Genomic DNA, 12,181 nt, shown 5'->3' with positions numbered 1-12,181 from the left:
AGAAAACTCAAGCCACGCTCGCACCTTAATTATCCTCTTGTGTGAATGAATACCGGATACACAAACGGCAATTCATTCCTACTTAACTTAGTGCATATGATCACGTGATCATATGAGACTCTTGGATCCAGTTTGAAGAATTATGTCTGTTTAATGTTGTAACCCATGGCTGGGTACCAACAATTAGGTAATTCTAATATGCTTTAATCTAAACCTCTCCTTTGCAGCTCTGGCTGTATGTTTAGGATTGTCCTGTTGGAAGGTGAACCTCTGCAGTAGTGTCAAATCTTTTGCAGTCCCTGACAGATTTTGTTCCAGGGTGGTCCTTTGTTTAGCTCCATCCATCTTCCTATATATTCTGACATTCCCTGTTCCTGTTAATAAATATTCTAACAGCATGATGCTGCCACCACCATAATTCACCCTGGGGATGGCGTGTTTAGGGTGATGTGCACTGTTAGTTTTCGCCACACACAGCTTTTGCATGAAGGCCAAAAAGGCTAATTTTGGACTCATCTGACCTCAGCGCCTTCCTCTGGATGTCTGTGGGGTGCCCTACTTCAGTGATTCCCAACCCTGCTCCTCAGGGTCCCCTGTTCTGTATGTTATATTTCTCTGCTTTAACATGCCCGATTCAGGTGATTGCAGTTCAGCAATAGCCTGCTAATCAGCCATCAATTGAAATCAGGTGTGCTGAAGCAGGGAAACACCTAAAACATGCAGGACATACATGGGGCCTTGAGGAGCAGGGTTGGAAACCACTGCCCTACATGGCTTGTGGTAAATTTCAATGGCTTCTTATGGCTTTCTTTTAACAATAGTTATCATTTAGCCAATCTTCCATAATGTTGTAAGAGTTAAGTAGCGCTAATAGACTAATGGTGGTCGTCTTGACAGACTCTCCCACCTGAGCTGTGAATCTCTCCAGCTCCTCCAACCTTTTCCATGTTCCTCTTTGCTGCTTCTTTGATTAATGCTCTCCTTGCTCCACCTGTCAGTTTAGGTGAACGTCTATGTCTTGGTAGGTTTGCAGCTGGTCCATCCTCTCATGTTGCGTGGATTGAACGGAGTTCTGCAAGATGTTCAAAGCTTGGGATATTGCTTTAGAACATAACTCTGCTTCAAATTTCTCCAGAAGTTTCTCCCTGAACCTTAGTGCTAAGAGAGAAATGCACTCAAAGTCTACAGATTTTAATTTGTAAAAATGGGAATTCTCCTCCCACCTGACAATTTTTCAGTAATCTGTGTTGGTCTCCAACATAAAACCCTGATAAAATCAAATACATGGGTTGTGGTTTTAACATGACAGATTGTGAAAGGTTAGGGGTGTTAAAACATTTGCAAGGCACGGTAATTTGTACAAACTGTGGTGAAAATTGTTGGGGGCTGACTGAATTCACACAGTAAATGACTGTATTTTTACAGTTCTGTGCTGCTAAATCGGATCAGCATCTCAGTGTTAAGCCATCCGGCATCATCCCTGCAGACCTCCCTAATAAGACTACACATTAACCTTTCAGTAACATCTTGTCCTCTAATGGCCTCGGTCCTGATAAGGAGAGCAGTGAAGATAGTGTTTCAGTCAGAGGGCCATCAGGCTTTCTCAAATATTATTCTTACCTTCTGACATTTCATTCAAATATTAATTTCTAACATTTTTCAGAGCAAACTGTTGCTTTTTAAAAGCATCGGGGAGGCTGTATGTAATTTTTGTTGCCTTGAACGAACTCTGTAAGACTTCTATTCAGTAGACGGGTTATTAGAATAGCTCTGAATATTTCACAAAGCGATGGAGGGCAAAGCTCCCTCTAGGGTCCAAGTATTATTGCTTTCGTATTGTGCAGATTTAAGAAATTATACTTTTCAAGCCTTGGCCCACAGGGTTCTTGCTGCACCTTGGCCCCAACGATCCCCATTGTAACTTATTCAAGATTTCATTTGTGCTGCAAAGAACAGAAAAAACCACTTAAAACAGTTTGGAGAAAATAGTTTTTTGTTTCTTTTGGCTTTTTTGTTTTTGACTTCTTTATGCCTTACATTTCCCTTTCCAGCTTTCTTAAAAATAATATCACCCTGAATTGTGGTCATTTATTATGAACAACATTTTTGTCTAAAGACCTTTTTGAAAAAAAAACTGTCAATATAGCAACTTACATTCTGTGTCATGACTATTTGGCAAACCTCCTCACTACCGGATAAAAAAAGACTTAAAAGACGGCTCTATAGAACCAAAACGGTACCACCTTCATTACAGCTCAATAACTAGATGGTACCATTTGTGTAAAAGGTTATTTTACTTATTTTTTTATTTATGTACCATTAAAGCATGTCTGATACAGTCCAAGTTCTGTCATGTTTCGTTATAAAGGACTCGAGTGCAGAGCTGAACAGAAGTTAGGTCGAGTACTTTAATGATAAAATCAAAGAAACGTATACAAATGGTCTTGGAAGCACAGGAACAGAACCGGGCATGTAGAGGTTGTAAAATAAAGAGATATGGAGTACAAAAGTGGAGGCAACAGAAGAAATCAGCGGGGAACAAAGAGAAATCAGGAGCTTAAATATTGAGGCAGGGGTAGAAAAATGATAAGCCAGCCAGAAGAGCATTCAGAGGAGCTCTGGATCACCAGTGAGGCAGAGGGAAGGCAGAGCAGCTGAAGGAAGGAGACTTAATAACAAAGATGAGCTGAACACAAATGCAAGGGGATTCCAAATCAAGGGGGAAAGATAAACAGTGATCTAAGAGGAATAAAACTAAATATAAAAAGACCCAATAACTAATAAGGAAAACACCTACAAATGTCCTTATTGAGACCAAAGTGGAACTGAAACTAAATTCCTTGTTTGTGTGCACAAACTTGGCAAAAAAGCAGATTCTGGTTTTGATGTTATGCTGTAATTCTGTTTCTTTATTGTTTATTTGCATAGGGACAAGCATTAAGTTTAAACAAATATTGAATGCTATGACATTTATAGTCTTTGCTAATTTGCAATACACGTCCCCAGATGGGCCTTTAACAACATAAATCTGTTTAAATCACAGTAAAACAGCATGGAAATAATAAATATACATATATATTTGTTTTTATCAATCATATCACTCAATACGGCTGTAATGAAAAGCCTTTTCACAACTCATCAGTTAACATTCAGCTAGCTAATTTTAATTTACACATAGCAGCAGCAGGAATAAATACTAAGAGATTTCAGCTGGTTTCTTGGCTTTTATACCTTTGTGCACATCCTTTCCTTCAATACTTATTCTCTGTGTCATTCCATTCTTTTACCCATCATTTTATTAATTTTTTTACTAATTTAAAATCGCCTGTCTTATTATTATTTTATTATTATTTATTATTTTATTATTATTTTTCTGTTATTTAAGTGGCTTTTGGGGGGCCTAAATATATATGAAAACTCAACAAACCTTGCACAAAATTGTCCCTAAATAAAAATTTGGGGAAATTTTAATGAAAATGAGTGTGGCCAAACGGCTTTACAGCGCCCCCTAAAGTGAGATAGACCAACTGGTAAGACCTAGAGATTTGAAATTTGGTACACAGGTAGATCTCTTAAAATGACAAAAAAAGGTCTCATGGAGGTATGTCCTAAAATGAACAGGAAGTCAGCCTTTTGGGTCAAAGGGTCATTTTTGGGCATTTATGACGTTTCATACATGTCAAACTTTCACAAACTCCTCCTAGGGATTTTGAGCTATGGTCAATATGCCTTTAAGACATTTGAGATTATCAAGATCCTGAGTTTATGATCATGTTTAGGGGGCGTGGCCAGACCACGAACCTCACCGGCTCACCAAAAAATTCAAACAGCTGCAACTTTCACATAGAAAGGCTGAATGAGACCAAACTTGGTATGATTGATTGATGCTGACATCATCAAAGCCCCACCCTCTGAGAATAGGAAGTCCCAATTTCACTTGAAACAGTCCCTCTCTGACCCTCTAATCAACTTGAAATTGTGTCAGAAGACAGATAACAAGTTGGTCTGCCTTGGTTTGGCACACAGAGGCTGTACTCTAGAAGGTGTGTCTGTGGCGCATGGCCAAGTGCGGCATATCGCCGTGGTCATGCGATTGGCTCTAATTTCCACATATATCATATGATCTGGACCAAATTCAACATGATCGATCTTAGTCCAGCCCCCAAAAAATATCCAATTAAATATTTGGTGGGCGTCGCCTAATTCCTCACCAGCGCCCCCTATAATATTTTTAAAAATCAGCCCCAAGCCATGGTTTGACCGAGGATTATGAAATTTGGTACACATATGTAACTTCCCAGGACCTTAAAAAAAAGTCTCTTGGAGCCTTGGTCCAAACCCCACAGGAAGTTGTCCATGTTGGATCAAAGCCACCATTTTCTCTCATTTACACGTCATATCAGAGCAAACTCCTCCTACAGCTTTTTGACTTGCCAACTTTAAAATGACTCTAAAGGCATCGGGGATCAAAATTTACGAAAAGCTTTTTGCTACATCATAGTGTGCGGGCGTGGCAGCGTGCCAAAATTCGATATCTTTCCATTTGCATACGGTTAGCTGTTAATCACACATGCATGATCTGATTTGATTTCAACTGGATATGAATGATCTGTACCAATCAACAAACAACTGAGTGCGATTAGGCTTTTTCTGCATCAAAGCATGTGGCCAAGAGTCAATATCTAACGTCTCACAATAAAATATGAATGTGGTGTGTTTCCATGGAATCGAGAGGCAAGATCACCACGGGGCATGGCGGCGTCAATGCATCACCCCCGCGGTTGCGGCACAAGTTGAAATGGTGGTGAGCTGGGAGGGCCGCCAACGCTGCTTTAATTTATTTCGATTCCTTTCTATGTTTGGTTTGCTCGGGTTGTTACTGACATCTGCAGTGAATTCCATGACAACAGAAATAGTAGAAATACGTTTACACAGAAAAACGTTGAGCTGTTCAATAAAAGGTTTGGCCTAAATGCTGCATGAAACCTCACTCAAATATGGGCAAACTGGGACATGGCATTTTGCTCATTAGGGCTGTTTTAATTGCAGATCTGCCTTTTTGTGCTATTTGAGAAATAGACAGCATGCTAATTGTTGTTTACCCACATGTAGCATGCTTTTATACATTTACCACAGAGAGGTGTGCATTTTTATGTACAGGAAGCAGCTTAGTTGAGTGTTGGAGACCTACTGTTTCCCTACAGATAATGGGTAGTTATAAAATGGCCCAGAGAGAAGGTAGGTTGGTGAGCAAAAAACAACCACATTGTGACTTGAGTGGTTTGCAGCTCCTTTAACTCCTTAATGACTACATACCTCCCAGTGCACATGCTCAATAATCAGCCTTACATTGGTTAGACCACAGCAGCTAATGCAGAAACTCTGGCTAATACTCCATAACTAGATGGATGGCAGCATTGTGCAAACTCTCAGTGGACACTCTGAGTGATGCTACCTCTGTCCTGCTTTTGTGCAATCCATTGTAGGATTCAGCCATGAAGCATAAATCATATCTACTACAGGCCAACAGAATGTGTTACTCTCGGATGTAGCACAGCAAATCAAGTGGAAGCAAGTTGTTGTGCAAGAAGTCCACTCCTGCAACTACTTTGCATTAATCCAGACTTAATACTGTAAAGAAAAAATAATTTGCACAGCTGATACAGTTTTCATAATTTAAACCTGTTGTGGGATTCATACAACCAGTCAGCCATCCAATTCTTTTTAATCTTTGTACAGGCTTTAATGGGAACAAAATCCCTTGTTTTCTTTTCCTCCCACAAATATCTCTAGAGGATGAAACACAAAAAGAGCTGCAGTGGAAAGAGGGACTAACAATCACTGTGACTGCAAATCAGCAGCTGCTTCGGTGAAAGGCATTAGGCCTGATTCTGCCTGAGTGGATTTCTTGTTGCAGAAAATGGAAGGAGGGACTGAGGATGGAGGAAGAGGAGATGGGAGCTGACATTGATAATGAGCTCGTGAGGTGTTTCGCCAGATCGTAACTTTCCTTGGCAGAAGACCTGGACCACCCAGAAAAGCACTCTGCTTCTGCAAACCTTCACTTTCCAAACATATCGAGTTTCTGGGAGCTGTAGTTTATCTGCATGTGTTTAGTTAAGTTGACTTGTGTAGAATTAAGGGGGCTTTGTGTCCGATCTTCTCCTCTATTGTTTACAGCTGCTGTAACACATTCATCTCTTCTCTCTCACTGCTTTGGTCTAATGAGTTAAAATGGTTTCCTTGGGTCTGTGGGCTATGTCTGGTGTAGAACATCTTTTGTCCAAAGTTCCTTTTTATTTTTAGCATGTTTAAACCAACTAGCAGTGTTAACTTCTCCTGAATGTTTTAAAAACAAGCTTCTTATTCAGGTACAAACCTTTAAAATCCTTTATCATGATCTGATTTTATTATATCACTATCACTGGGTATCTAAACAGGGGTGTGAAAATTTTTTAAATAGCTTGAATGGATAATAGAAAGCCAGTTTCTCTCGTTTTCTTCGTTTTTCACAATCTCGACTAAACTGAAACTAGTTTGATTTTACATACAGCTTATTGCACTCCTGCATTCTTCCTCAGCTAACTCGGTTCAGGCTGTCAGTAAGAAATATGAAAAATGTGTTGTGGCAGATTTCTGTTTTGTTGCTATAAGTTAGATCCATGAATTCTAATTGAAGTTGAATGAATGACTGAAAAAAAAAAATAATTTCTGAGTTCCTTCCAACAATAGATTTTCAGACGCAGCTATGCATTTTATTTTATCTTTCCAAATCTGCTTTCTCCACACTTAGTTTAATTGCTGAATATCTCATCTCATCTGGTTTTATCACTGGACGTTTGGGAGATGTGAACCACTTCGGCAGCGTGGTAATTGTGTCCCCGTATGGCTCCGCGGGGACGCAGAACGAAGATTATCCAATCCACCGTGTGACCGTGCATCCATCCAAACCTGCCCCTGTTCATGCAGATGAGGGGGGAGGTTTTTTTTGGCAACTGGCCTTCCAGGATTACATTTGCTGATAACTTTACGCTTCAGGCTGCCCGTAATAATAAATTGCTTTTCTGAGAGGAACAAGGTAAAGGACGTGTAATCCTCTTGTTGGCTGTAACCGTTTTTGGAGGAATAGTTTCCATAATATCTCTGGGTGAGTGGGATATTAAAAGGATTTTTATGGTATTTAAAAACCTAGAGAGCATATCATGAACCGTCCTCTTTATCTTATGCACACTGGACAGAGGTGGTTTCACTTGAGGAAAAAGAACTGAGTCACACAGAAACACAAAGAAAAAGTGAAATGGCCAAAATGAGGAGGTGGAAAGAAAATCCCAAGATAGGGATCGTCACAGGTGGAGGAAGTTAAAGAGGTGCAGAAGTTCAAAAACAGAGAGATGTCCTCAGATAATGGGGAAAGCACAGGAGCTGAATCCATTTCACCTGTTAATCTGTAGGTCACTGCAGAGGTTTGTTTCTTCTTTTCCTGCAACTCCTTCAGAAAGAAAGTTTCCCATTTTTAACCATTCATGTCCAGTGGTTTTTGCTTTTTTGCCATTGAAATCCTTAAATTAAAAAAAGAATTCTGTCATCTAGAATGAAACAGTTGACCACCTTCATTTAAAGCTTTTGAAGATTGTTTTGTGAACCCCACCCCTGCAGCCAGTTGTGGAACAACATGAAAATTAACTTGCAAGGATTCCTGAAGTTTACTGCAAAAGGAAATCAGTTTGCTGATTTTAATCCTCACCGAGATCTTCTTCCTAATGTCCTGAAAGCTGCAGCGTGTCAACTGATTCACAGCTGCACTGATTATCAAACCCCAGATTCAGAAGCACCAGTGTTGCTTCTGTTCTGGCCCTGGAAAAGTGGATCTGGTCTTTGCACTTGCAGAATTGCTGATGAGATCCTGGAAGATTGGTTGTCTAATCCACTCTCCGGAGAAGGTTTACGAAGGTTTTCTTTGGAGTACTGGGTACCTGCATTGCTTTTAAAGGCTGTCAGGTCCTCCTAAACCCAAATCAAGATCTGGGCTGTATTCTTGGTACAAAGTTGAGCATGTTGTCAGTGTGGATTGGACTCGGCCAGGTCTCCCACTTGTAATGGATCTTTTTTGTGGGGTTAGTGCACCGAAACCCAAGCTGTTGTCGTGGAAGGAGGGTTCTGATTTAGGAATCTATAGATCTCCTCTTTGCTTTTTACAGAAGATGTGGTTGTTTTGGCATCTGGAGCAGTTCATGGTTGAGTGTAAAAAAGCTGAGATGGAAGTGAGCTCCTCCAAGTCTCAAGTCATAGTTCTTACCAAGGGAAAAAGACATCTTGCTCCATCAGGACCAGGACTCGGTTTCTGCCTCAAGCAAAGGAGTTCCAGTATCTCTTTCATGATTTATGTACCATAATGGAGTAGGAGAGGAAAGGACAGATTGGGATCTCATTTCCAGTAATGTGAGCTGTGCTGTCGTGGTGAAGAACGAGCTGAAGAAAGAGCTGACCCAAAAAGCGAAGCTCTCCATTTACCGGTTGGTCTATGTTCCAGCCCTCACCTTCTGTTATCAGATATGGACCATGACCAAAAGATAAAATCCTGGATACAAGCTGCTGAAAGGAGTTTCATTCACAGAGTGTCTGGACTTGGCCCAAAAAAGGGTGAGGAGGAACATCTGGGGTGAGTTTAAAGTAGACGTACTGCTCCTCACAGTCAAAATTTAGCAGGTGAGGTGGTTTGGGCATCTGATCAAAGTAGCTCTGAGATGTCTCACTTTCAGAATTTCCAGGCAAGCCCAAATAGAAGGGGACCCCTGGGCAGACTCAAAACCTACTTGAAAGACTATATATCCCTATCCCTGAAATCTGTGATTTTCCCTCATGTTACCTTGCAGGCTGATCTTGGATCATCGATAGACAATGGATGATGTCGTTGAGATGCTCTTCTACATGCCCACAATGTTTGATACATCAGCGATACCTTCCCATAATGATCCTATCACCTTGATCACACCACACCCTGGGCATCTTGCAGCTTCTCAGGATGACTTTGGAAATGTTAATGAAAATGAAGGGAATATTCTTACTCCAGCCTCATAACGTCCTGCTGCAGATATTTCTCAATTATTGACAACATTCTGGCTAAACTTGGACTTTTCTCAGGTTAGGCTTCCCGATGGGAGGGATATGCACTGTCACGTTCTCTCTTCTTTAAACTTTTGAACTGAAGACATTCAGCTTGGATCCAAATGTTGTCAATTATTAAATAATGTCTGCAGCAAGGACAAAGTGGACAGAGATGTGTTTGCGTTTACCAAAGGTTTGCATGGCCTTGCGTTTTCATCTGTTTGGTATACTAACTCCTATCTTGTTCCTTTTTGGGAATGCACCTGAAATTTCCAACAACCTGTAATCAAGAAACAAGAATTATACAGCTGTTAGGAGAACAAGAAAGCTGTTGCGTTTTCATCTAACATCATGTTTTTAAGGTGGTCGAAGAAAAGTTTCAGTTGGGTGGGGTGTATTTCCAAGAACACAACTAAGAAGTGTGTGAATTTTGTTCCTTGAGGACAGTTGGCACAGAGCAGCAGGGATCGGATGATTTGTTTCACTCTCCTGTCTAATAACTTCTCAGATATGTATTGGCCTCTGTTCTGGAATCTCAGATTAATTAAGATTTTTATCAGCTGTTCTTATGACACTGAATAAATTAATTATACTCTCCTTGGGTGAATTTCCCTGTGCCTCTTTGAGTTTCTCTCGCTTATTATGGCTCCTAAGTTTCACTCTCTGCTCCTGTTATTCCTTTTATCCTCAGATTTTAACCTATATTTCATCTTTAATGCCATCAAGTTCGCGCTCATTTCTTTAGATTTTTTGCCAAACATCCAGACATTCATGTAATTATTTTAAATGTTTTTCATCAATAGTTCTTTAGACTGTCTGAAGAGATTAAAAATGAGAGAAAAACTGCCAAAGTCTTCACTTTATAAAACATTTGATAAAGCTTTGAGATCTGTTGTTCGAACCCAGTGTATATAAAGTGTTACGGGGAATTTAGCTGCCTTTTTCATCTGAGGAAGAAAACTTTTGTTCATTCTAGCTTGTCTTGATTTGGTGGAGCGTTATCTTCTGCAGGAAAGCAGCAGAACAAAAACATGCAGCGTGAGGCGTCAGTAAGGATAAATGTAAGGTGTCTTCCTTTAAGTTTGCCTTATTTTTGTTGGGTTTTTTTTTTATGCATTTGCCCATATTGGTGGGCTGCTGGGAAATGACAGTTGCAGCTATATCACACAGATGATAATTATTCATTTATTTTCATCCCGGCAATACAAAGCCAAGTGTGAGACAGGTTATATTGTTGCTTCTCTGTGTCACAAAGAGCGCTGGTCTTTACGAATACGATGCTTTTTGCCCTGACTGGGATTTTCATAAATGTCTCTGGAAAAAATGGATGACTATTCCTTAAAAAATGAATGCTTAATGTATCATTTAAATGTCCGCACTGTCAGTGGACAAAGGTTAATGAAGGTTCATCGCTGAGATTCTTAGTATCACAAAGCTTACCTCTGCCTGTAACTATGGCAACTGATGCTGGTAGCTGAACATGTTCTAGAGGTCATTATGATTTCAAATGAGACATTATTTCACATAGAAAGCTCTGAAAAAAATACATCAGTGTGTGACTGCAGTGAGCCTTCCCTGTTTTTAAACTGTCTTTAGCTTTTTACTGAGAATTATTTTAAGGAGAAAAATGTCAGCAATAACAAAAGCTTTTAATTCCTAAAGCCAGAGTTGATTACTATGTTAACGTTAAGGAACAAAATTAAATTATTTTTATTAATTACATAATAATCATTTGCCTACAACTAAAACTCTTATAATTTAAAAACAAGATGTTTTTCCTTTTGTCTAACTAAATGAGTTTAGCAATAAAAGTAACATTTAAACAGGAATTTGGTATAAGCTTTTAGGGTTAAAGCACCAAGGCGCACATGCACAAAGTCATGTGTCGGTGCTAAATGTTTGAAACCCTAAGTTTGCACGTGCTTCCCACTCTGAAACTACAGGAAAAAGCAGATCTTCTCCTAAAATAGCTTCACTGAGCCAACAGCACCTCTGAGATGACACAGTTTTCACACATTTAAAGGAGGCATTTTACATGTTTGAGGGAAGGCCCCATCCAAATTATTTTTATTTATGTGAATCATAACCAGGGTAACTTGTTTTGGTCAGAGCCGTTTGCTTTGCACAGCTTGCATGGTACAACTAGATTCTCTGATAATCTTCATTTTGTCTGCTATGAATCTGGATTCAAGTGGGTATGGCTGCTTCCTCCTGGGTTGATGGTCAGTCTTCTCCTTGAACGAAGGAGTTATTGTATGTTTTCTGTCTTGTTCATCGGTGATGGACGGACAGATTGGGGCCTAATGTGCCATAATGCGCCCTCTATGCTGGTCTGTCATGAAGAAAGAAAGAGCTGTTTCAAAAAGTAAAACTTTAGATTGCGCTCAGCTCTATGTTAAAATCAGCTCAATGCAGCCTATTTCTTCCAATATCCAATATCATATCAAACTGTATTTTTGTCATTTTACCCTAACTGCTCTATCATATAAAGATTAACTCCAGGTTTGGCTGTACAGCCCTGTGTTACTTGTTTTCTGCCTTTTTGGAAGAACATGCACCACCATAAGAAAGCACTTCTGTCTTCTCCACCATCCAGGTTGTCATGGTTCATGTTCTGAATGCCGCGGACCGACTCAGCAGGAGTGCCTGTCATGTTCTGACCCCGCCGCTTTGCTTAAAGATGGAGTTTGTGTATTTGACTGTGGAGCAGGATACTACAACCAGGAAGGAATCTGTTACGGTAAAACTGACACATTTTTTACGTTGCATTGTGTAAACCTACAGCATGTTGTCAGGAAACTTCTCCACTTTTTAATTCCCTTGCTCCGTATGAAGGGAGGCTCTCGAGCAATTTTAAATTAAGAGAAACATTTATATGAGCTGTTTGGACATGAAGCGATGTCCAAACAATGCCACAAAACATTAAGGAAAGCTAAAATATACATTCAGTTTGGATTTACACACCTGCCTCCAGCTTCTAAGCTCAATAAAATGTACATTTGAAAAATACAGTGTTGCAGAAGCTTAAAAAGCAGCACACAGAAAAGGTTTGAAATAGTTCAAGTTCAGGGTCACA

General features: G+C 39.9%; 1 protein-coding gene across 1 annotated transcript in view; it reads left to right on the top strand.

Moving 5' to 3' along the window:
* Window positions 1–12,181, top strand: part of fras1 (Fraser extracellular matrix complex subunit 1) — a 379,704-nt gene that overhangs the window by 179,100 nt on the left and 188,423 nt on the right. The window contains exon 14 of the mRNA XM_047381020.1: window positions 11,702–11,845. Within this exon, the coding sequence (XP_047236976.1) occupies window positions 11,702–11,845 (144 nt within the window). The remainder of the gene's footprint in view (window positions 1–11,701; window positions 11,846–12,181) is intronic.

Source organism: Girardinichthys multiradiatus, chromosome 12 (assembly GCF_021462225.1).
Source record: "Girardinichthys multiradiatus isolate DD_20200921_A chromosome 12, DD_fGirMul_XY1, whole genome shotgun sequence".
Lineage (NCBI taxonomy): Eukaryota > Metazoa > Chordata > Actinopteri > Cyprinodontiformes > Goodeidae > Girardinichthys > Girardinichthys multiradiatus.
This window is presented reverse-complemented; position numbering and strand designations above follow the sequence as displayed.